The sequence below is a fragment of the Dama dama genome, chromosome 16 (genome assembly GCF_033118175.1).
Source record: "Dama dama isolate Ldn47 chromosome 16, ASM3311817v1, whole genome shotgun sequence".
In the NCBI taxonomy this organism is placed as follows: Eukaryota; Metazoa; Chordata; class Mammalia; order Artiodactyla; family Cervidae; genus Dama; species Dama dama.
The window spans coordinates 37,103,161-37,125,253 of NC_083696.1; the positions used below are offsets into that span (position 1 = coordinate 37,103,161).

A 22,093-nucleotide genomic window follows, 5' to 3' on the forward strand; every position below is an offset into this window, starting at 1 on the left:
GAGCTTAATTCAAGCCACAGGGGGTGCTGGAAGCTGCCTGTGTTCAATGCCTTGGGACACTTTGGCCCTTCTCTCCTGCTAGGCAACAGTTGCTATGGGAACCCTCCAGGCTGATGTGGAGTAAATTCATTATTAGCATTTAATCCATTTGAGTCTCAGCATTTGCAAAAGTGAGAAAGGTCAAGGATTACCTAGTTTCTTTCATGTGGGACCTCCATGTGGGAATGAATCTTAGGGTATCTAATCCAATATCCTCATGTGAGACTTTTTGTTAAACTGAGACTCATCAAGTTTAAGTGATTTGGCCAAGGTCACACAGCTAGTTTGTGGAAGAGAAGAGAAATAAGCCCCAGACTACAGATTATCATTCTAAGCTTTTCCCACCATATCTGTAGATATCTACCACATCCATGCCTAGATTTTACTCTCAGCTCATGGTATTTCTGAGTCTAGAAGTTCCAGAGCCATAGAGCATAGATGTTTCCTTGATGATTTGGATCCAAAGAGGTCAACATGTGACCCCATGTGATCTCCAGTCTATAGCCAAGGTCAAGAAGACCCCCAAAGATGATGTTGTCTGATAACATCACCCAACCCCCTAAGGTTCCTGTGGATAAGAGGGACCCAGAGGCACCTGGAGGTGATTAAGATCCCCCCAACATCCCTGGGAATCTTTCAGAACCCAGTCGTTAGAAGCTGGCTCCCCCAGATAGTCCTATGGAACAAAAAAAAGACACCTCATGTGGTTCCAGAGCCTCATCACCCTGAAATCGACCCTGGTTCTCCTGGATTTACAAACAGAGGCTGCCAAAGTCCTGGACTCAGGGTCCCGGGCTCTCCTCTAAGATTACCCAGAGTCCTCCCTGGGAGGTGCACTCTTCTCCTTTAAGAGCAAATCCCTCTGTCATCCTCAGCTCTCCAGCCCGGCTGGCACGCACACACAGTGTGCTTACACCAATAAGCTGTGACCATTGTCTGACCACGGCCAGGCCCAGCACAAGTTGCAGGCCACGCCCTCCCTCCTAGCACACAGGCAGGTGCAGCCGGCCCCTCGGGGCACCATCCACACAGCTCTTCCTCAGAGCCGGGGCAGCTCGTGGTCTGCGACGGAAACACCGCCAGGGAGCGCCGGGTGGGCACGACCTACCATGGTCCTTCACCAGGGCCTCCATCTCCTCCTGCACGCCCTTGTGCCATTCGGTGATGTCCACGTGCAGAGAGTAGTCGCAGCAGGACTTGCTGTCGGCCCATTCCCGCCACTGGTCGAAGGCGGCCAGCAGGCTCGTCCCAGGTTCAGGAACCACGTGGTCAACTAGAAAGGAAGAGAAGTGTCGTCGTCACCAATAGGAGCTTCCAGGTGTGCAAGCCAGAAGCTGTTTCCCCATTTCAACCCTGAACAAGGGCTCAAAATTAAGATGGGACTCTACCACCAGGTTCTAAGAATCCACTTAACCAGCAGACTACCCAACAAGGAGAAAGCAGAAACTTGGCGTGGCGTGACTGCTCCAGTGAAACCATGCATGACCTGCCCAGATCTGATTTCCCGGCACAAAACTCCTGAAAGCACAGACCTCGGGCACATTTCACGGACAATGAGTCCTTTTGGACAATGGCAGTGTCAAATGGCGAGCCGGAGCCACCAAGCCCTTTTCTGTATTGATAGCTATTTCAGGGACACCCTCCACCAGACGACAGGGAACTTGAAGATGCTGGACCAGAGCCACGCAGACGGGGCCTTTTAAAAGGTCCCCGGCAATTGCTTCTCCGTCTTTCGGCTAAGATCAAATGTAAAGGTTCCCCAGCATATCCAGTATCTCATCACCACTCGGATTTCTGCAGCATAATACCACTTTGTAATTCAAGGGCAATCGTTCATCCTAAGAGTTCAAAGCATTTTAAAACTGCGGTTATTGTTATATTATTATTGAAATAGGCTGATAAGGAGTACAGAGGACTAGTCAGGTGCACGTGGCTTTGCTTCTGGCTCCACTCCCCACCAGCAAGGTGAGTCACTTCATCTCCACGACCCTAAGTTTCTGGATTGGTTTACAATAGAGATATGGGGACGTCCCTGGTCCAGTAGTTAAGACTTCGCCTTCCAATGAAGGGGGCACGGGTTTGATCCCTGGTTGGGGAGCTAAGATCCCACATGTCTCGGGGCCAAAAAAACGAAATATAAAACAGAAACAATATTGTAACAAATTCACTAAAGGCTTTAAAAACTGGTCCACATCAAGAAAAATATTTCTTTAAAAAACGGGGATATTACATACCACATACATTGGTTATGAGGATTCAATGAAACAGCATATCTATCAACATTATGTAATTTAGTCACTAAATCATGTCCAACGGTAACCCACCAGGCTCTCTGTCCATGGGATTTCCCAGGCAAGAATATTGGAGTGGGTTGCCATTTCCTTCTCCAGGAGATCTTCTCCACCCAGGGATCGAACCTGGGTCTCCTCCATTGCAGGCAGATTCTTCACCAACTGAGCCACCAGGGAAGTCCAACCTTACGTCCCTCCCCAATTTAAATCCTCCAGTGGTTTCCCCTCACTCTTCAGATAAAAATTTTTTTAATATTTATTTGTCTATTTATTTGGCTGTGCCAGGCTTTAGTACAGAAGCAGGCAGGATCTTTAGTTGCGGCATGCAAACTCTGAGTAGCAGCATGGGGGTTCTAGTTCCCTAATCAGAGATCAAACCCAGGCCCCCTGCCCTGGGAGTGCAGAGTCTTATCCCCGATGGCTCAGTGGTAAAGAATCCACCTGCAGTGAGGAGTGTGGGTTTGATCCCTGGGTGGGGAAGATCCACTAGAGGAAGAAATGGCAACCCCCTCCAAGTATTCTTCCCTGGAAAATCCCATGGACAGAGCGGCCTGGTGGGCTACAGTCCCTGGGGTTGCAGAGATTCTGACACAACTGAGCGCACTCCAGGGAAGTCCCCAGACAAAAGTTAAAGTTCCCGACAAGATCCTCGCCTACCTCTAGAAATCACCCTGGACCATCTGCCCCTTGCACTCTGCTCACCAGCCGCTCAGTGGCCGCCTTTGAGTTGCTCTAATATTATCAGCCTGCTCCCCTCTGCCACAGGGCCTTTGCATGGGCTGTGGTCTCTCTTAGGTCTTGAAGAGCTCTCGCCCAATGGCCATGATTCTTATTACTCATCTTCTGCCCAGAGACACTCAAATACAAACCAAAGTGACGTGTCCAAGGTCAATTCAAACTTATGCAACCAAGAGGACAAAACTCAGGACTCTTGACGCCTAAAGCAATGAATCATTCTTTTATATATTCGATTTTCTACAGCCAGGTAAGCAGTTCTCAGCTAAGAAAATGCCAATGCAGGCAACACTAGTGAGGTTGAGTTTCTGAACCGGATCAAATCTCACAGACACTGCTCAACTGCAATCAATTGAGCTTGGCTTTATATGCCTGGAAAATATGAACATCGAAGCTGAATTTTCTTCTGACAAAATTTACTTTTTATAAGTAGCAGCATATGTAATTAATAGGTAAATACAAAGCTGGTATTGTAATACATATAACATGTAATGTTACCTAACGAAAGCAATGAGGACGTATATTTTTTTTGGCATATAATTACCTTACAATGTTGTGTTAGTTTTTTCTGCAGGAGGTAGACTTCTAATACAAGTCTGTTCCATCTACTAACACAGAAACTCTGACAAAGTGATTCCAATTTTTCTTTCTAAATTGGTTCCCCCTGCCCTCAGCAAAAAAATGAAAAAGGACTAAAATTTGACTTAGTAGCAATCATAGTTTTGGCAGAATCTTCCCTAGTCACACTCTGCTTCATCACTTGCCCTCCTCCAAAGCCTCCGGTAGCTGCTCATCATCTGTAGAGCAAAACTCTAACTCCTCTTTTTGGTTCTGAAAATCAGCCCCAACTTATCTCTCCAATGTAATCTCTGCTACCTACCCACTGCTCACCACCTCCAGGCCACCATGGCCGGCCATGTTTCATTCTTTGACTTGCCAACTTCCCCACCCCCAGATCTTTGCAGGGGCAGTGCCCTCTCTTTGGAAATCCATTCACCTTGCTCTTTCCTTGGGCACCTCAGCTTTTTTTCCCCTTCTGATTGGGTTAAATGTCAGCACCCCAGGGTCACATTCCCATTTGCAGCAGTTTCTGCATCAGGTTTCCCTACTTTATGGCATGCATAGAGGACCTCCAGGCTACAGTCCAGGGGGTCACAAAGAGTCAGGCACGACTGAGCACACTTTACCCTCTGACTCTAGCCCCCACTCCACCCCACCCCACCCTCCTCCATGGGATGTAAAGTCTCCCAGAGCAGGGTGTGGATGCACTGATACAGGAAGTGCTCAATACGTATTTTCAACAAACGAATGAATGCTCCCTTCCAGCTCACACATCACCCTGCAAGATAGGTCAAGCTCAGAAGGGCATGCCCTCCTGGGAACACAACCAGATTTTCCTGTTCAACCCCAAGCGTATGTAAGATCATCAGGTGCTAGGCTCCTCAAACTTCAGAGAAAATTATCTTGAGAGCTAATTAAAACCCAGTTTCCTGGACATCACTCCCAGACTTTCAAAGTCTGTAGGCCTGGGCGGGGACCTGAGAATCTGCACTTTTAATAAGTTCCCCGGGAGCTGAGGGATCTTCCTGGGACCACCATGAGTATCACTTGCTGTTATTATTGTTTAGTTGCTCAGTCGTGTCCAAGTCTTTGTGACCCCGTGGAAGGTAGCCCACCAGGCTCCTCTGTCCATGGGATTTCCCAGGCAAGAATACTGGAATGGGTTGCCATTTCCTTCTCCAGGGGATCTTTCTGACCCAGGGTCGAACCCTGTCTCCTTCACTCTCAGGAGGATTCTTTACCACTGAGCCACCAGGGAAACTGAGTGCAAACCTTTTCCCACTGACTCCCCTCGCCAAGGTCATTCCCTTGTGCCGCTTCTACCATCAGGGTCCTGTTTTCTACACAACAGCTTTATCACGTACCAAAAATATCCGGTTCCCTCCCTATCCAAAAACAGCTCTTAGAGTTATGAACCCTTGAAAACTCAGGACTCAGGCAAAGCTGAGGACTTTGGGGAATAAACACATTTCCTGCCAGAATGAACGACACTCAGAAACGTGTCCACGAAATGACTCCTCATGTTTTCCCACAGTTCTCTTTCCACAGAAGGTCTCCTGGGAAGAGCTGCTCCAGAGAACAGGACAGAGTGTCACAGTCATTTCCGGAGGGAGCAGAGATGCCCCGAGGAGGAGGACAGAGCCTGGAAACGACTTGCATGGCACCCACAGGCCTTTTCCCTGGTGACTGTCCTAAGCCATCTGTCCCTGGGAGGGCCTGGCTTCTGTCTTTAGAGGGACATCTCATCAACCCAGTCTGGTAGCAGGCAAGGAAAAGAAGACGGCCTTTGGGGTCGCTGAGCCCCACGTTCTGATGCTGACTCCCACAGCATCACCCTTCTGCTGTATATATTCCTTGGAACCACCATCTCTTCACATATGAAACATGGGCATTAAGCATCCATGCGTGCAGGGCCTCGAGAAGTTCAAGAAAACATGTGAAAGCTTCCCGAGTGGCTCAGTGGCAAAGAATCCGCCTGCCAAAGCTAGAGACCCAGGTTCGATCTCTGGTCTCGGAAGAGCCCCATACTGCAGAGCAACTACGCCCAGTTCACCACAACTATTAAGCCTGGGCTCTAGAGCCCCAGAGCTGCAACACTGAAGCCCATGTGCCCTAGAGCGTGTGCTCCACAACAAGAAAAGCCACCACAATCAGAAGCCCACACATGGTTACTAGAGAGCATCCCCTGCTCGCTGCAACTAGAGAAAAGCCCATGTAGCAACCAAGACCCAGCACAGCTAAAAATAAATAAATCAATCAAATTAATTTTTACAAAAAGAAAGCGTGTGAAAGCACCTGGCGAAATGTCTGGCACGTACTGAGTTTTCATACCCTCAGGAGGAGCATCAGAAACACCGCTGTGGTTTCAGTGGAAGGCCTGTGAATCTGGTTTATGATGGAGCCAAAACATGCCCCAAGGCAGTGGCCTGAATTGAGGCATTCCAACCAGTGTCTGGAAGTGCTTGCATCTAGAGGACACCAGCTGTTTCCCAAGGGCTTTTATTATTTCTCTTAAAACTGTCAAAGGACATTACACTTTTTTTTAATAGCTTTATTGCGATATAATCCACATACCAGTCAATTTACACATTTAAACTGTACAGTTCAATGGTTTTTAGTCTCGTCACAGAGTTCTGCAACCGTCACCACAATCTAATTGTAGAACATCACCCAAAAAAAGAAACCCCATACTCATCAGCAGCCCCTCCCCACCCCCCCATCTCTCAACTCCCAGCCCTAAGGGACCACTAATTTGCTTTCTGTCGCTATGGATTTGCCTATTCTGGATATTTCATATAAAAAAAGAATCATACAGCATGTGGTCTTTTGTGTTTGGCTTCTTGCAATTAGCATGGTGTTTTCATGGTTCCTCCATTATAGCCTGTATCAGCACTTCATTGCTTTTTACTGCCTTGAGTGGTTTTGGTATCCTATTGTTATGTGTTCTGGATATCAGCAAAGTGTTAACGCCATGTAAATACATTGCTGCTCCTGGAAAATTCAAATCTAGGGCCTCTTTGGAGTTTGCAGTATTTAAAAGACCCTATTTAAAGTCCATGGGGCTGCAAAGAGTCGGACAGGACTTAGCAACTAAGCAACAACAATGGTATCTGTGGCAGACTAGACGGCCCAGCAGCTAAAGAATCCACCTGCAGTGTAGCAGACACAGGAGATGCAGGCTCGATCCCTGGGTCAGGAAGATCCCCTGGTGGATCCTGGCAACCCACTCCAGTATTCTTGCCTGGAGAATCCCATGGACAGAGGAGCCCGGCGGGCTAGTCCATGGGGTCACAAAGAGTCAGACACAACTGAGTGACTAAGCACACGATTGTGGTAATGATAAGCACACCATCACAGTATTTAAAGATTCACATGTAGTTGTAAGAAATGACACAGAGAGAGCCTCAGTCTGGTACCCCTCCACAAGGGCAATATCTTGCTAAAGTGCATACAACATCACACCTGGGAAGTCAGCCCTGACATAATCTAAGACCCCAGATTTTTAAAAGGCCAGCAGTTAGTGTTTCTAATCAGTTCTTCATATTTAGAACATAGAGAGATGCCAGAAAAGTCACCCCCGCAGTCCTTGTCCTGGAATTGAGGGGGCTGAACAAGAACCATACTCCAAGCCTGCTGGGAGGATAAGCAGATGGAGCAGGAGGAAGATGGGTGTGGGGAGTCAGCCCTGCCGGGTCCCACTGAAAGCTCTCCCCCTGCCTCTCTGGAGCCTCAAACACAGACCCCTGTAGCGGCAGGCCTAGAATCTCCTGTAGTCAGTACACACACCGCCCGTGCTCCCTGGGGCCTTTACCCTATCAGAACGGCCCCTCTCCAGCCCCCCGTTCCAGAATCAGCACTGGGCCTCCTTCTCCAGGCCCCGTGCTTAGCTGTGTGCACGTTGGCCTCCCATTTCCATCTGAGATAAATTAATGGACCTGAATTAAAAGCAAACCACCAGGGAGATGGCAGCACAGCCACCGCTGGCTTATCGCTGGAGCTGCCAGCGTCTCCTGGCGTCTCCTCAGCCAAAGGCCGGGCAACCTATTCAGCAGAGTGTGGCTTTTGTTGCTGGAGAGATAACAGCCTTTGGGGAGTCCGGGCTGCCAGTTAGGATAACATGGTTTTTGTCCTCAAAAGAGGCAGAAAGGGAAGAAAAAGCACCTGCGCCGGGGAATACAGGAGACGCAGGGGAGGAGAGGCGAGGTCAGATGACGGAGTTCCTGGCCTGTTCTGCCATCTCTTCATCACGTGACTGTGGGTGAGACAGTCAACCTCTGGGGACTTGACATTCCTCATCTGTAAAATGGGATTGATACGAGTACCTAACCCACAGGTTTCTAGGGAGGTGAAAATGAGTCAATACAGAAACCATCTGAAGAGTGCCTGCTACACAAGCGTGCTCTAAATGACCAGCAGGGAAGGCAGAGTTATTAATACAACACTTCATAAGGAAAACTCCCTCGTAAATCCCTTTGTGAAATATTAAAATGCCTCTAAACCACATGCTTCCAGGGCTAACTACTTGCCTTGTGCAAATATTCTGCTTCTCCTGCCATGCAAGGAAGCACTTTCCTAAAAGCTAGAACTATCTAGAACAATCGCAGGCATACCAACTGCTCGAACCTTAAGGCACCAGGGTCATCCTTTTATTTCTGTCTTTCCCGAGCCTCCTTTAACATTATCTCGCTTTTAAAACTAAGCAAGTATCCCCCAGTGGCTCAGTGGGTAAAGAATCTGCCTGCAATGCAGGAGACACAGGAGATGAGGGTTTGATGCCTGGGTCCGAAGGATCCCCTGGAGAAGGAAATGGCAACTCACTCCAGCACTCTTGCCTAGGAAATCCCAGGGAGAGAGGAGCCGGGCGGGTCCATGGGGTCACAGAGTCAGACACGACTGAGCAACTGAGCACACATGTTCATATCAACCATGTCAAGCCATAAGAAACCATTCAGTGTCCAGTGATCACTGCTAGAATCATTAAGCTAGAGATCTGGTGGGAATAAAGGCCATGGCAGGAGTCAGTAAAATGTATTTATAAAACAAACAAACAGCCTCTTCACTGATCTGATGAGTAGCCAGCTATGGAGCAAACGAACTCTGCTCCTAAAATACTATTTTAGTATTATTTGGGGGAAAAAAATACTGGGTTGGCCAAAAGCTTTGTTCAAGTTTTTCCATAGATGTATGGAAAAACCCGAACAAACTTTGGGGCCAACCCCATATACTAAAAGCTACACATAAGAATGACACTGCTCCATCCTCAGGCTGCTGCTCACTTCCGGCCCTGCTTCTCCTGCCAAGTTATGGACAGGGGTGAACGCTGTCAACACCCCGTGTTTCCGCCCCCCTTCACTCTCGGCCCACTGCACCCTTGCCTCCCCGCTGCCTGAACTCACCCCGGGTTCATCCCAGCTCTGCCCATACCATCCTGGTGTGACTCCCCAAAGCACCAATACCCCATCTCCCAGACAGAGCAGTTTTCTGTGTCCTGACCCATCCTTGGCCTCAGACTCAGTACTCACTGGGGGATAGATCTGGAGGCCTGTGCCCTCTTCAGCCTCAGGCAAATCCCTATGCCAAGCAGCTGGAAGCAGGTGGGGTGCCAAGGCTACAGCACCTATCAGGGGTGGTCCCTGCTGCCCACAGGCATCTGTGCATCCAGACGCTGCAGGTGGGCACTCGGAGTTCCCCATACCTGCAGCCCATGCCCTCTGCCCCCCAGACTCCCCTTCCTGTGGCCTGGGTCTGCTGGAAGGAGGCTGCCCATTCCTTCCAGGCTGCTGGAAGGCAACCTAGAGAGCCCAGGAATCAGAGCTAGAGACAGAGGGTGGGAAAGGAGAGGCAGGGAGCAGGGCAGAGAGAAGACCCAGATTCCAAACCCAGCATTAGTTCCGATTCGAACGATGATCATGGAAAGGCCTCTTGGCTTTTCAATCCATTTTCACAATTTAGCACAAGGCATAACCAAAGCTCCTCACTTTACGAAAACATATCTACTCCTACCTACAGAAATTCTTTTTAAAAATAGGAACAGGACCATTAAATCATTTTATAATGTCATGCCAATGTTTGTTTGATGGCAACAATATCAACCTCACCTTGGTACAGCTCTATAGCAAGTAGTCCACAAAGTGCTATGGTGTGCCTGATCAGGTGATGCTCAAATCAGGCAGACAGGGCAGTTTCACAACGCTCACATCACAGACAAGGAAACTGGAGGCTACCGGACTCACCTGCAGTTCTGCAGACACTGTCTCAGAGCTCAACTCCCAACCTGCCTTGTTCAACAGCCACAACAAACCACCACCTTCTATCAAGAACACACCTCAACTTTTCAAACCTAAACCCCCTTCCATCATCAAAAACATATGCAGGTTCACTTAAGCAGGCAGCTAATGAACTTAACCCGGTGGACAGAGGGGATACAGCCAACCTGAGTCACTGAAATTCAATTTGGGGCACCAGGTAAGAGCTTGTCAATATGTCAGCAGCTCGTAAAGCCTTTCTCTTTGAGGCTCGGGTATAGTTTGCACACGGCCTCCTTGCATGCATGATCAAAGGCAGAGCTAACGCAATCTTTGTGTGGCAATGAAGGGCCATTTATGATGTGTAAATCCTTGAAAAGGATTTACAAACCAAATGATGCACAGAATCCTCTCCTTGACTCATCAAAAGCAGACATAGAGTCTGAGAGCCCATCTGCAGGCAACATGGGGTCAACCTTCCAGGAAGGGACCCACCAGAGGCAACCGGTCGGCAGGGGGAGGGAAGGAAATCACCTGCTTCACCAGAAAGAGCTTCAAAACCAGCCTCCAGGGATGTAAGAGCTCTCTGCTCACTTGAGGTAGATGTGCACAGTAGCGCCTTCAGGAAAAGCATCATCAAGCCGTGAATGGTGGGTGACAGCAGGTCCGGAGCCACCAAGAGTGCTTACGGAACTTCACAGTTTGTGCACAATGATGGCACTAACTGCCCCCAAGTTGTTTGGGTTTTTTTTTGTTTTTTTTTCACAAATTGTTTATTGACATAAGCAGTCCAGCAGACGCCACTTGAAGAGACTATTAGTGGCTACAATCAGGCTCAGATCCAGAGACCCTTGGAAATGGTTCTAGCTTTTTACTGATGAGGAATCTGAGTCCCAGGAAGTTTGAAGAGTCACTAGAGACACATAACGAGATGGAGCAATACCAGAACTAATCCCAGGTCTGAATCCAAAATCTGTACTGCTCCCTTTACTGTTCTTATTAACAGGAGAAAATATTACCTATAATCCCACCATCCCAGTCATAACTATTCATCTTTTTTCTAGATCATCTTCCAGTTTCTAGATCATCTTCCAGATCTGGCATGTATATATTGTTTCTTTTTTGCTTTTTTCTCTTTTTTATTTTTTAAATTATGAAATTATGCAACACTTTTACAGGACACTTGGAAAATACAGAAAAAAATTACATATAGTTCCATTCTATATTACAATTATTTTTTAAGTAGATAAATTAAGATTTTTTTGTTGGAGTTTCAATATCAAACTCTCAAAAATTAATAGAATGAATATACAGAAAAGTAGAAGGATACAGTAGACTTAAAAAGTACTATGAACAAATTCAATGTAATTAATATTTATACAATTTTCATGTGTATCTGTTTTACGTGGGTATAATCACAGGGCACATTCACTTAACTGTGGCTTTTTTCTTAATACCATGTTGTCTTAGAGTCTTCATAATTCCATTTTTTATGAGAATTATTCTTTGAAGAATCTATTATGACTTTCTTCACCATTCCCCTGTGTTGAACCTATAGAATGCGTCCACTTTTCCTCTATTATACATAACATTCCTATGGACATGTTCATGCAAATAACTTCCCCTTACGTTTTTTTTTTTTCCAGCCACTCCACATGGCTTATGGCATCTTGGTTCCCCTACAAGGAATCGAACTCAGACACCAGCACTGAAAGCCCTAAGTTCAACCACTGGACAGTCAGGGAATTCCCATCTTCCCCTTCCTTTAAATGGTTTTCTCTGGAGAGGGTTCTAGCATCGAGTGAGCTTACTGGGTGAGCTACAGTTCTTAATACAGATGAACAGGTTGCATTCCAGAGCATCATCGCTCCATACCACCTCTAGGCACGCATCAGGATGTCACCCCAGCCAGCGCTGCTATTTTCACTTTATTTGCCTGCTATTTAAGGGAATAAAAACAAAGCTCTTTTCACTATTCTAAGCCGTCTCTGTTTTAGATCAATGGCCACCTTCCAAGACCCAAGTAGGGGACGAAGCAATACTCTTATAGAGCAGATCAACCAGCTGGACAAAGAGGTTACTGACAATTAAACCAGAATATGATGAAATGGTGACGGCCGCCATCTTACTTCTCCAGTCCCCTCATACCTTCTCTTAGCTTCGTCCATCTGACTCATAAGCTGATCCCCTCAAGGCCGCCTTGTGAGGCCAGCAAGCCAAGGCAGCAGCCCAGGCCCCTGGGCCCTAAGTGCAGAGAGCACAGCTGTGCTTTCTCTCAGCTCCATGAACGCTTACAGACAGATAAGACACTGAACAGGAAGTGCCCGCTGCAAGCAGCCTGATGAAACCATGGCCCGGGGGAGCAGGCAAGGGAAGCCAGAGGTGAGCATTCCAGCCAAACGCGTTAGAAGGCAAAGCCTCCAACTCCAGGTCCATGCAGAATTTCTCCAAGAGATGTCGAAATCATTGACTAACTGTGGAGAGGGCCCTGTTTCCTGTAATTAGACCGGCGCGCTGAGTCTCCGTCTGGAGACAAGCCAAGTTTGCGGCCCCTCGCATCCAGGCATCGGTGGTGGGAGAAACACCGAGTGTGCCTGAGGCTTGTGCTCGGGTCCTGGAATTCCTCTAAGCCGTCTGAAGTCCCGAGGATCCTCACGGACCGGGACTGCACAGCCTGCGAGCCAGCTGACTCTCAAACGCCCTGATCAGACAACGGGGCTTCAGCCCCACCCATCAAATGTGCGCGTGTTTGTGAGCATAGGGACTCGCCTGGTCCTTCAGTGGTTGGGAGTCTGCCTGCCAATGCAGGGGACATGGGTTCGATCCCTGGTCCGGGAAGATCCCACATGCTGCAGGGCAATTAAGCCCTTATAATACCACAACCACTGAGCCTGTGCTCTGGGGCCCATGCCACCGTAATGAGAAGCCCACGCACGGCAACGAGCGACATTCCAAGAAAAATTAATTTTACAGCTGAAACTTAACTTTAGATTAAAAATTAATCTAAAATAATAATTTTTTTTTAGGTTAGAGCACCAGTTGGCAGCCTGAGCCGGCACCCAGCTCTGCCATCCACTAGCTGCACAACTCTGAATCCTTCACATTCTCCAGGCCTCAGTTTTCCCATCTGTTAAATGGGGCTAACAGCATTCCCTTGCAGTGTTGTTAGGAACTGGTGTTTATAAAGGGCTTATCCCAGTGTCTGCCAGAGTAGGTCTTACACAACCATTTGCAAAATAAATTGAAAGTAAAATAGGAATGTCTTGAGCCTGTAAGACTGCTTGACATAATTCCTGGCATGAAGTCAGTCTTCTCCACATGCTCGATTAGGCTTTGACATAGAATGTGAAGGGGTTGGGGCTTGGGCACTGTGGGGGAACAGAACTCTCCAGCACTGCTGTGGGCTGGGTGGCAGGGACAGGGTTCAGGGCGGCAGGGGAAGGTGACAGGCTCAGGTGGAGGACCCATGAGGGGTAACAATGTAGGAAGGCAGCAGATAAAGACATTATAATAAGAGGAGAAGGCCAGAGGCTCCCAGTGCCAGGAGAGAGGCCTAGGACTTTAAGGTATCCATCCAGCCAAACAGTCTCCTGCATAAAACTGAGTTAGACAAAAACAAGCAAAACAATCTGTCCTGTTTACACAGCAAGTAGGCATGGGTCGTAAAATAAAAGACAGTGAATGCTAGAGCAGGAAGCCTCATAGAGACCCTCTGTCAACAAGCCTAAGTATAGACTTTGCACCCCCCCCCCCCACCAGGGAACCACCCTCCCCACCCTCTCTCTGACCCCAGGACACCATGATGGAAACAATCTTCCCGTCCAATGGAATGTCTTAAGCTTGAAGAAATGCATCTATTTGGATTATGAAAAAACGGCCAAGCAGAGCAGAGAACACAAAATAATCATCATGAAGAAAGTCCACGTAATTCCAATCACAAGCAATGAAACCTGATCTTACCCTGGAAACATCACGGCAGTGTGAATCTCCAGCAGGCTTTCAGAATATTGAGGCTGATTATATTTTCAAAGGCCCCCGGGGGATACGGTAACTCCAGGCTGCGATGGATGACCTGGTTTTCCCCTTTTGCTCTCCAGGCAGGGAGGAGAAGGAGGTGTGTTTCCTAAATGCTGGAAGCACTGGCAGCCCCAGGATCTGCAGATTTCCTGAGCAGACCCTCCCCTTCCATCAGCATCCTTTACCAGACACAAGGCCCCGGGTACCAGGATGACGACCAGAAGCTATGTGTTGTGCATGAGTGTATGTATATTCACACATGCATGTGCATGTGTGTGCACATGTGTGTGCCTGCTTGTGTGTGCACACATGTGTGTGCCTGCTTGTGTGTGTACACCCATGCATGTGTGCACATATGAGTGTGTGCCTACATGCCTGTGCTGGGGGTGGAAGGGTAGGAGGCGAGCTCCCTACTCTACCTCCTGTGGCCTCCAGGCTGCTTTAAGAAAATGGAAGAGACTTCCCAGTTGTTTTTCTTTTACTTTTAATTGGAGGATAATTGCTTTACAGTGTTGTGTTGGTTTCTGCCATACATCAAAGTGAATCAGCCATTAAGTACACACGTGTCCACTTCCTCTTGAACCCACCTCCCACCACCACCCCCGACCCCTCTAGGTCATCGCAGAGCACCGGGCTGAGCTCCCTGCGTTACACAGCAGCTTCCCACTGGCTCGCTATTTTCCATATAGTAGTGTATATACTTCAGTGCTTCTCTCTCAATTCTTCCCACCCTCTCCATCCCCTGCTGGGTCCAGAAGTCTGTTCTCTACATCTGCGTTCTCTATTCTTGCCCTGCAAAGAGACTTCCCAGTTTTCACCACAAAGTCTGCCATAAATAAACTCCAGACTACAAACAAATGATGAAAGGCATGCAGGAAACTAATGAGGGATGGGGACCCCAGGGGCTGGGGGGGAGACCATTGAAAAGGACCCTGTGTGGGGCTGGGTCAGACTCAGCTCTGAGGAGCTCCACCTCAAAGAGGGGGTGGCCACTGGCCGTGTCGGGCCAAGATGAGGTGGCGGGGGAAACATGTGAGTAATGACACTTCCTCTGTTTGTCTCAGCCTTTGGTTGCCTGGGACTACGCGACCTCAGATTCGGGGCCGGCCTGCCAAAAATAAGAGATTACAGGGCTGTGCAGAACATCACGAAAAAATAAAAGTCACACCACAAGGCTCTCACGTGCAAAGACTGCATCTGTCTGTTTTCCTTCCTGCTGGATCCTTGTGGGGAAGGGAACCTGACCAGAAACTCAAGGACTTACAGCTTCCTAATGAAACACACAGACTGACATACGTAATGTGAAGAGCCATATCGAAACGCTCCGGCCCAAGGTCACTGCCAATAACAGGAAAGGATAGCAAGCCGCTTCATCAAACAAGGTCACATTTACACTCCTATCAAAGGAGATAATCAAACACACCCTAGGATCTAGTGACAGTCATCTTTCTCTGAAAATACAGACCAGAGTAAGAGTGAGGTCACACCTACTGTAATTCAGGACGGCACATGTGGACACCCACCAGATAACATAATAAGGACGAGAGCACCTCATTCAAACAAGAACTGTCGTAAACATGGGGCTCTAATTAGCAACCGAACGATTCCTCCCTTGCACAAAGCTTGTACAAAGAAGGGCATGGCCACCCACTCCAGTATTCCTGCCCGGAGAATCCCATGGACAGAGGAGCCTGGTGAGCTACAGGCCATGGGGTCGCAGAGAGTCAGACACGACTGAGCGATGAACACACTTGTGCAAAGCCACTGTGACAGACTCGCTGTGTATAATAAAGAGAACAGTGGCCACCAGGCTGGAGTTCAACCCAGAAACAAAAGCACAGGGGATCCGTGCTCCACTGTTTGTTCCAACGTTGCACAATTCTCCTTGCATCCCCTCCAAATAAAGGCGGCCAGGGAAGGAAGAGTTGGTGATGTCATGTGTTGACTGGGATCTATCTAGAGCCAGCATAATTGACGGGTGTTTTCCTCCTAGGAATCTGGACTGGATTCAAAAACATAGCATAACATCTCTGCAGTCTGAACCACGGCCCTTGTACCATGATGTGCTGCCCATCTCGGGCTGAGGGCTGGCAGTTCAATGGGTCTTTTTTCTTATTGTTGATTAAGAAGACTCTGACTAGCAGCCAGTATATCTGGACAACAAGATCTAAGCCGGATAAGGGACCCAGCTGCTCAGGGAGCTTCCATGACGCTTTATAACTGTGTGGATGGTGGAGAGTTTAGGCTCTACACAAACACCCCAGCGCGACTATACATAAGTTTAAGCACTGCCTCACATTATATTTTCTTTCTTCCCAGGAATGACAAGGGTAAGAGATAGCAACCCAGATGAAAATGATAACTTCAAGGGAATTTGCTTTTTATAAAATTCCTTTAAGTGTGAAAGCACTTACACGCCAAAAAATTGAAGGAAAAATTTTAATTATTCCATCATTCAAAGAAAATCACTATTAATATGCTGATGTATGCCTATGCAATCTTTTTTCCTACCCACTATACATACATATATATCCTTTATGAAAATGGTATAATTTTATAGTTTAAATTACACTTCAATAAAGCTTTTCTCTAAAAAAAGGTAAAATCAAATTGGACACGTGATCAAGCCCTGCTTTTTTCCATCAATACACTGTGAACATACTCATATTAATAAATATTTTCCACAATGTTTTTTTAATGACTCCATAACATTTTGTTCTAGAAGTGGCCATAATTTACTTAATCAATCACTTATTTTGGTCACTTAGGTTGTTTCTAATTTTTTCTCACAATTGCAGTGAACATCCTTACCACTAAATGTTTGCACATAGATTATCCTGGATCAAGGGGTACGAATATTTTTTCTTCATAAACTTTTTATTTTTTAAATTTATTTTTTAATTGAGCATAACTGCTTTATAAGAATGTGAATCAGCTACGTATGTACAAATATCCCCTCCCTCCTGAGCCTCTTTCCTACCCACCCCCGTCCCCACATCTAGGTCGTCACAGATCACCAAGCTGAGTTCCAGTGCTATATAGCAGCTTCTCACTGGCTATTTACTTTATGCATGGTAGTGTATATGTGTCAATGCTACTACAATTTTAAAGTTCCTGTTAACTAGTGTCTTACTGCCCCCCCACAAAGGTCATCCCAATGTAAACACCCATCAGCAGTCTATGAGGCCCATTTCACGGAAACATTGGGTTAAACATCTGAAAATTTGGTAGACAAAACTTAGCTCATTGCTAAGTTAACTTGTATTTCTTTCATTACTCATCCAGATGAATATTTCTGCTTAAGTTTAATAGGAGACTTATTTTTCTTTTGTGAATACCTTGTTCATACCCTTTACATTCACTATTAAAGCCTCTTTCATTAAAATGTTATGATTTCATATTTTAAATATTATCAGCTCTATGTCGTATATTGCAAATAAAATTTCCTAGTGCTTTTTTTTCTTTTAATTATTTTACTGTGATGGGGGTTTTAATTTCTGTGTAGTCCAGTGTCACCATCTTTTCTGATTTCTACCTTTGATGAAATACCTTCTATGACCCTTTGATTATATTTTTTTTCTGCTTCTCTTTTGACTTTGTTGTTGAAATTTAACATTAACCCATTTGGAAGGTATTTTGGCATATGATTTGAGGTAAGGAGTTTACTTTTCCTTGTTTTTCAAATAGTTAACTATCTCAGCATAATACTGTAACTACATTATCATTCCACTATGAGTTAGAAATGTTATTTTTTTCATACACCAAATACTTAAATACAGTTGGCACTTACGGATTTTCTATTTTTTCCTACTGATGTATGTGTCTCTTCTGGAGCTAGGACCATGCCACCTAAATTATTATATTTTTAAAATATCTAGAGGTCTCATCCTTTTCTTCATTATGCTTCTTACAAATTTCTCTTAGTTCTTATTACCTATTGATTCTTCCACCAGAACTTCAGATTCAGTCAGGTGTCCAAAAAAAGAAAAAAAACAACACTTTTTAAAGTTTTGGTTGGAATCACACTGAATTTATAATTAATCTCTAAATAATCTGTTTCTTCAGAGTATTAGGTCTTTTTATTCATTAACATAGCACTTTTTTAATTGATTAAAGTCTTTTCTTGGGTCCAAAACATACAAATGTATTCTCGTAATTCTTGGTTACTTTATATTTTGTGCTGCTATTGTGAATGGGATTTTTAAATTATATTTTCCAACTGGTTCTTTCTGACATATGGCAAAGCTATTAATTTTTAATAATATATTTCTACACTCAGTCATCTTAATAAGCTTTCTTCTTAGAGCCAATTATTTTCTTCAGTTAATTCCTTTGAGTATTTAAGGTAAACCACCTAACAAATATCAATCATTTGGTTTTTGCTTTCCAACAGTGTTACTTCTTATTTTTCCTGTCATATTACATTGACTAAGACTTCCAGGATAATGTTAAATAACAGTGATAATAACTGGCATTCTGGCCCCATAATCATCAGGGTAATATATATATATACCCAGCAAAACTGATCTCCTTGTAAATTCTAAAGCATTCCACACTCTTATTTACTTAACTCCACAGGCCTCAATCCACTCACCCATGCCTCTCTTTCAATTGGACACCTCCTCCTAATGCCCACTCCACAATCAGACTCCAGGACAGAATCCTGGCCAGCCTTCAGCGCCTTCATCCAAGTCTTGGACCTATTTGGGGAAGCTTTTCCATAACCATCTCTGGCCCATTTTAAATATTTCTTCTTCTCTGTTGCCCCTGACCCTTCATCTAAAAATGATCACATTTTGGGAATTCCCCAGAAGTCCAGTGGTTAAGACTCCACGCTTTCATTGCTGAGGTCACGGGTTCGATCCCTAGTTAGGGAATTAAGATCCCACAAGCCATACAGTACAGCCAAAAAAAATTTTTCTTTTATTTTAAAAATTAAAATGATCACATTTTATTGTAATCCTTTCTTTGTGGGTCTCCCCAGTAGGCAGCAATAGAACAGAATAGAGCCCATATCTGTGATCCTAATGGCTAGACCAGAACCTACCAAGTGGCCTAATAAAGACCACGAATGTGTGAATGACTTGATGGATGAATGAACAGGGTTTCACAGTGGAGGAAACCACAGAGATTACAGAGACTAATACTGAAACGGCACTGGGAAGGACCACATCCTCCCAGGTTGTTATCTCTCCCTCTACCCACATCAATGCAGCCCCAGCCACCCAGCACCGTTCTCAGTTCACAGTTTTATGAGGTGTTCATCACTATGACATCAGAAGCATCCGGAAAGCAACAACAGAGTCCTCTGAGATCCAGAGCATGCACTGAAACCATGCATCACACCTGATGACCACAGCAACATGCCAAGCAGGACAGGCGCCGACCAGAGATTCAGATGACCAGGGTCTGAGTTGTCTGCAGCCTCATGTTAGTTGGGTGGATTTGGGCAAGTCAGTTAACCTCTCTATTCTGCAATTTCCTCAGAAGTGGGGGTTATTTCCCACCTTCTTGATCAAACCAGTCAATCCTAAAGGAAATCAATCCTGAATATTCATTGGAAGGACTGATGCTGAAGCTGAAGCTCCAATAATTTGGCCACCTGATGTGAAGAGCTGACTCTTTAGAAAAGACCCTGATGCTGGGAAAGACAGAAGGCAGGAGAAGGGGACAATAGAGGATGAGATAGTTGGATGTCATCGCTAACTCAATGGACATAAGTTTGAGCAAACTCCAGGAGATAGTGAAGGACAGGGAAGTCTGGCATGCTGCAGTCCATGGGGTTGCAAAGAGTCAGACATGACTGAGCGACTGAACAACAATTGATCTTACAGAGGCAGAAAGCAACCCTGAGTAAAGACTGTGAGCAACAGATGCAGGATGTGATTAGTTTTATTATGCTGGCCTATGGAAAGCAGAGATGTCCATCTGAGACAGGCATAGACTAGCCTGGGAGATCTCTGGTCCTCGGCAGAGACTGCCCTGGCCTGGCAGTCTACAGAAGGTGTCAGAGAGAACACTGGAGCAAAGAGGCTACAAGGCCTCGGCCAAGTTACCTCCCCGGCACAAGACCTCTTACCTGCCCACCCCACCATAAAGCAGAATAAACACAGTGAAATCATTCAGTCATGTCTGACTCGGCAACCCAGGGACTGCAGCCCACCAAGCTCCTCTGTCCAAGGGATTTTCCAGGCAAGGATGCTGGAGTGGTTTGCCATTTCCTTCTCCAGCGGATCTTTCCCGATCCAGTGATCGAACCCGGGTCTCCTGTACTGCAGTCAGATTCTTTACCGACTGAGCTACCAAGGAAATCCAAGCAGAATAAAGGGTACTCATAAAAGACAGAAAAACAGGACTCACTCTGGGACCCATGGTGACATAGCAGTGCATCTGGAGAGGCAGAGAGAGGTCTGAAAGGGAAGGAAGTGGCCAGTCCAGCCAGCCAGGGACAGTGAACCCCAGAGTGAGGATTTCTGGGACTGTCAGGGGTGAGGACAGAAAGCCCTGTTTTTCTGCATGTATGCATGCTTAGTTGCTCAGTCATGTTTGACTCTTTGCGACTTCATGAACTGTAGTCCACCAGGATCCTCAGTACATGAGATTATCCAGGCAAAAATACTGGAGTGGGTTGCCATGGCCTCCTCCAGGAGATCTTCCCGACCCAGGGACCCAATCCGCATCTCCCGCTGAGCCATCAGGGAAGCCTGTTTATCTGGGACATCCCTAATTTCAACTATTCGTTCTCATCTCTAGGAACATCTTTATACTTTTCATATCCGATGTCCCCATGCAGAGTGAGGAAAACATACTCAAAACCAAGTTCTCACATCGTGGGTCAAGAAAAGTGTGACTAAAGGTCCATGAACAAGTGGACTGGCTTTACAATAAAGCCTAGAGTCAAAACCACAATGAAATACCACCTCACACCCCTAGGGATGGCTGTAATCCTAAAAAGAAAGCAATAGGTGTTGGTGAAGGTATGGAGAAATTGGGGCCCTTGGATGCTGTTGGTCAAAATGTAAAATTTCACTTTGGGAAAACAGTTTGAAAGTTCCTCAAAAAGTTAAAGACCGAATTACCATGTGAGCCAGCAATTCTGCTCCTGCAAAGATACCCAAGGGAAAGGAAAATGTATGTCCACATGAAAACTTGCCTACAAGTGATAATATTCATTCAGAAAAGCCAAAAAGTGGAAACAGCCTTAAATCCATCAACTGATCAATGGATAAGCAACATATAGTATATTCTATGACATATTTTTTGTCCATAAGAAGGAGTAAGGTACTAATACATTCAACAATGTGCATCTTGAAGACATCATACTAAGGGAAAGAAGGCAGACAGAAAACACCACACATTGTGTGATTCCATTTCTATGAAATGTCCAGAGCAGGCAAATCAGCAGAGAACTTTCTGTTTTCGTTTTTGCCATGGTCTAGAAAATTACAAGTAACTGCTAATTAATATGGAGCTTCTTTGGGGAATAGTAAGAATGTTCTAAGGGCTTCCCTGGTGGCTCAGTAGTAAAGAATCTGCTTGCAACGTAGGAGACTCTGGTTCAATCCCTGGGTCAAGGAGATCCTCTGGAGAAGGAAATGGCAACCCGCTCCAGTATTCTTGCCTGGGAAATCCCATGGACAGAGGAGCCTGGTGGGCTGCAGTCCATGGGGTCGTAAAGAGTCAGACACGACTGAGTGACTAATGAACAACACAAGGAACGTTCTGAATTAGAGAGGAGTGATGTTTGCACAATCCTGTGAATACCCTAAAAAAAAATGTGTGCACTTTAAAAGAGTGAATTTTATGGTAAATAAATTATATATATTTTTTATTTTTAAAGAGCCAATATAGTGTGTGTAAGCCAATACATTTATTCACACATAAATAATGACAGAATAAATGAATGAAGCCTAAACTGATGAGACTCCACTTACTGAGCATCTCCTCTTGATGCAATTCCTAAGAAGAAACAATAAGAATAGACTGTCTTTTTGCAAATTGCCTTAAAGACAAAGAGAATGAGGAAAAGACAGGGCCAAACCAATCCAAGAGGAGGAAAGGTAATCAGGAAAATAACATTTTCTGGCAGAATCATGGATGGAAAAGCTATCAGTTGCTAGAGGACATCTTCAACTGGCAAGGAGACAGCACAAAGAGAGGATTTCCGTCAGAGAGGCAGAAATGTCTCACAGCATGTGACTTTTG

General features: G+C 45.8%; 1 protein-coding gene across 2 annotated transcripts in view; it reads right to left on the bottom strand.

Annotated features, from left to right (window-relative positions):
• The window catches only part of DPYSL2 (dihydropyrimidinase like 2), a 121,120-nt gene that overhangs the window by 35,007 nt on the left and 64,020 nt on the right, over positions 1-22,093 (bottom strand). For both annotated transcript variants that reach the window (XM_061163853.1, XM_061163854.1), the window contains exon 4: positions 1,148-1,312. In XM_061163853.1, coding sequence (XP_061019836.1) covers positions 1,148-1,312 — 165 coding nt within the window. The remainder of the gene's footprint in view (positions 1-1,147; positions 1,313-22,093) is intronic.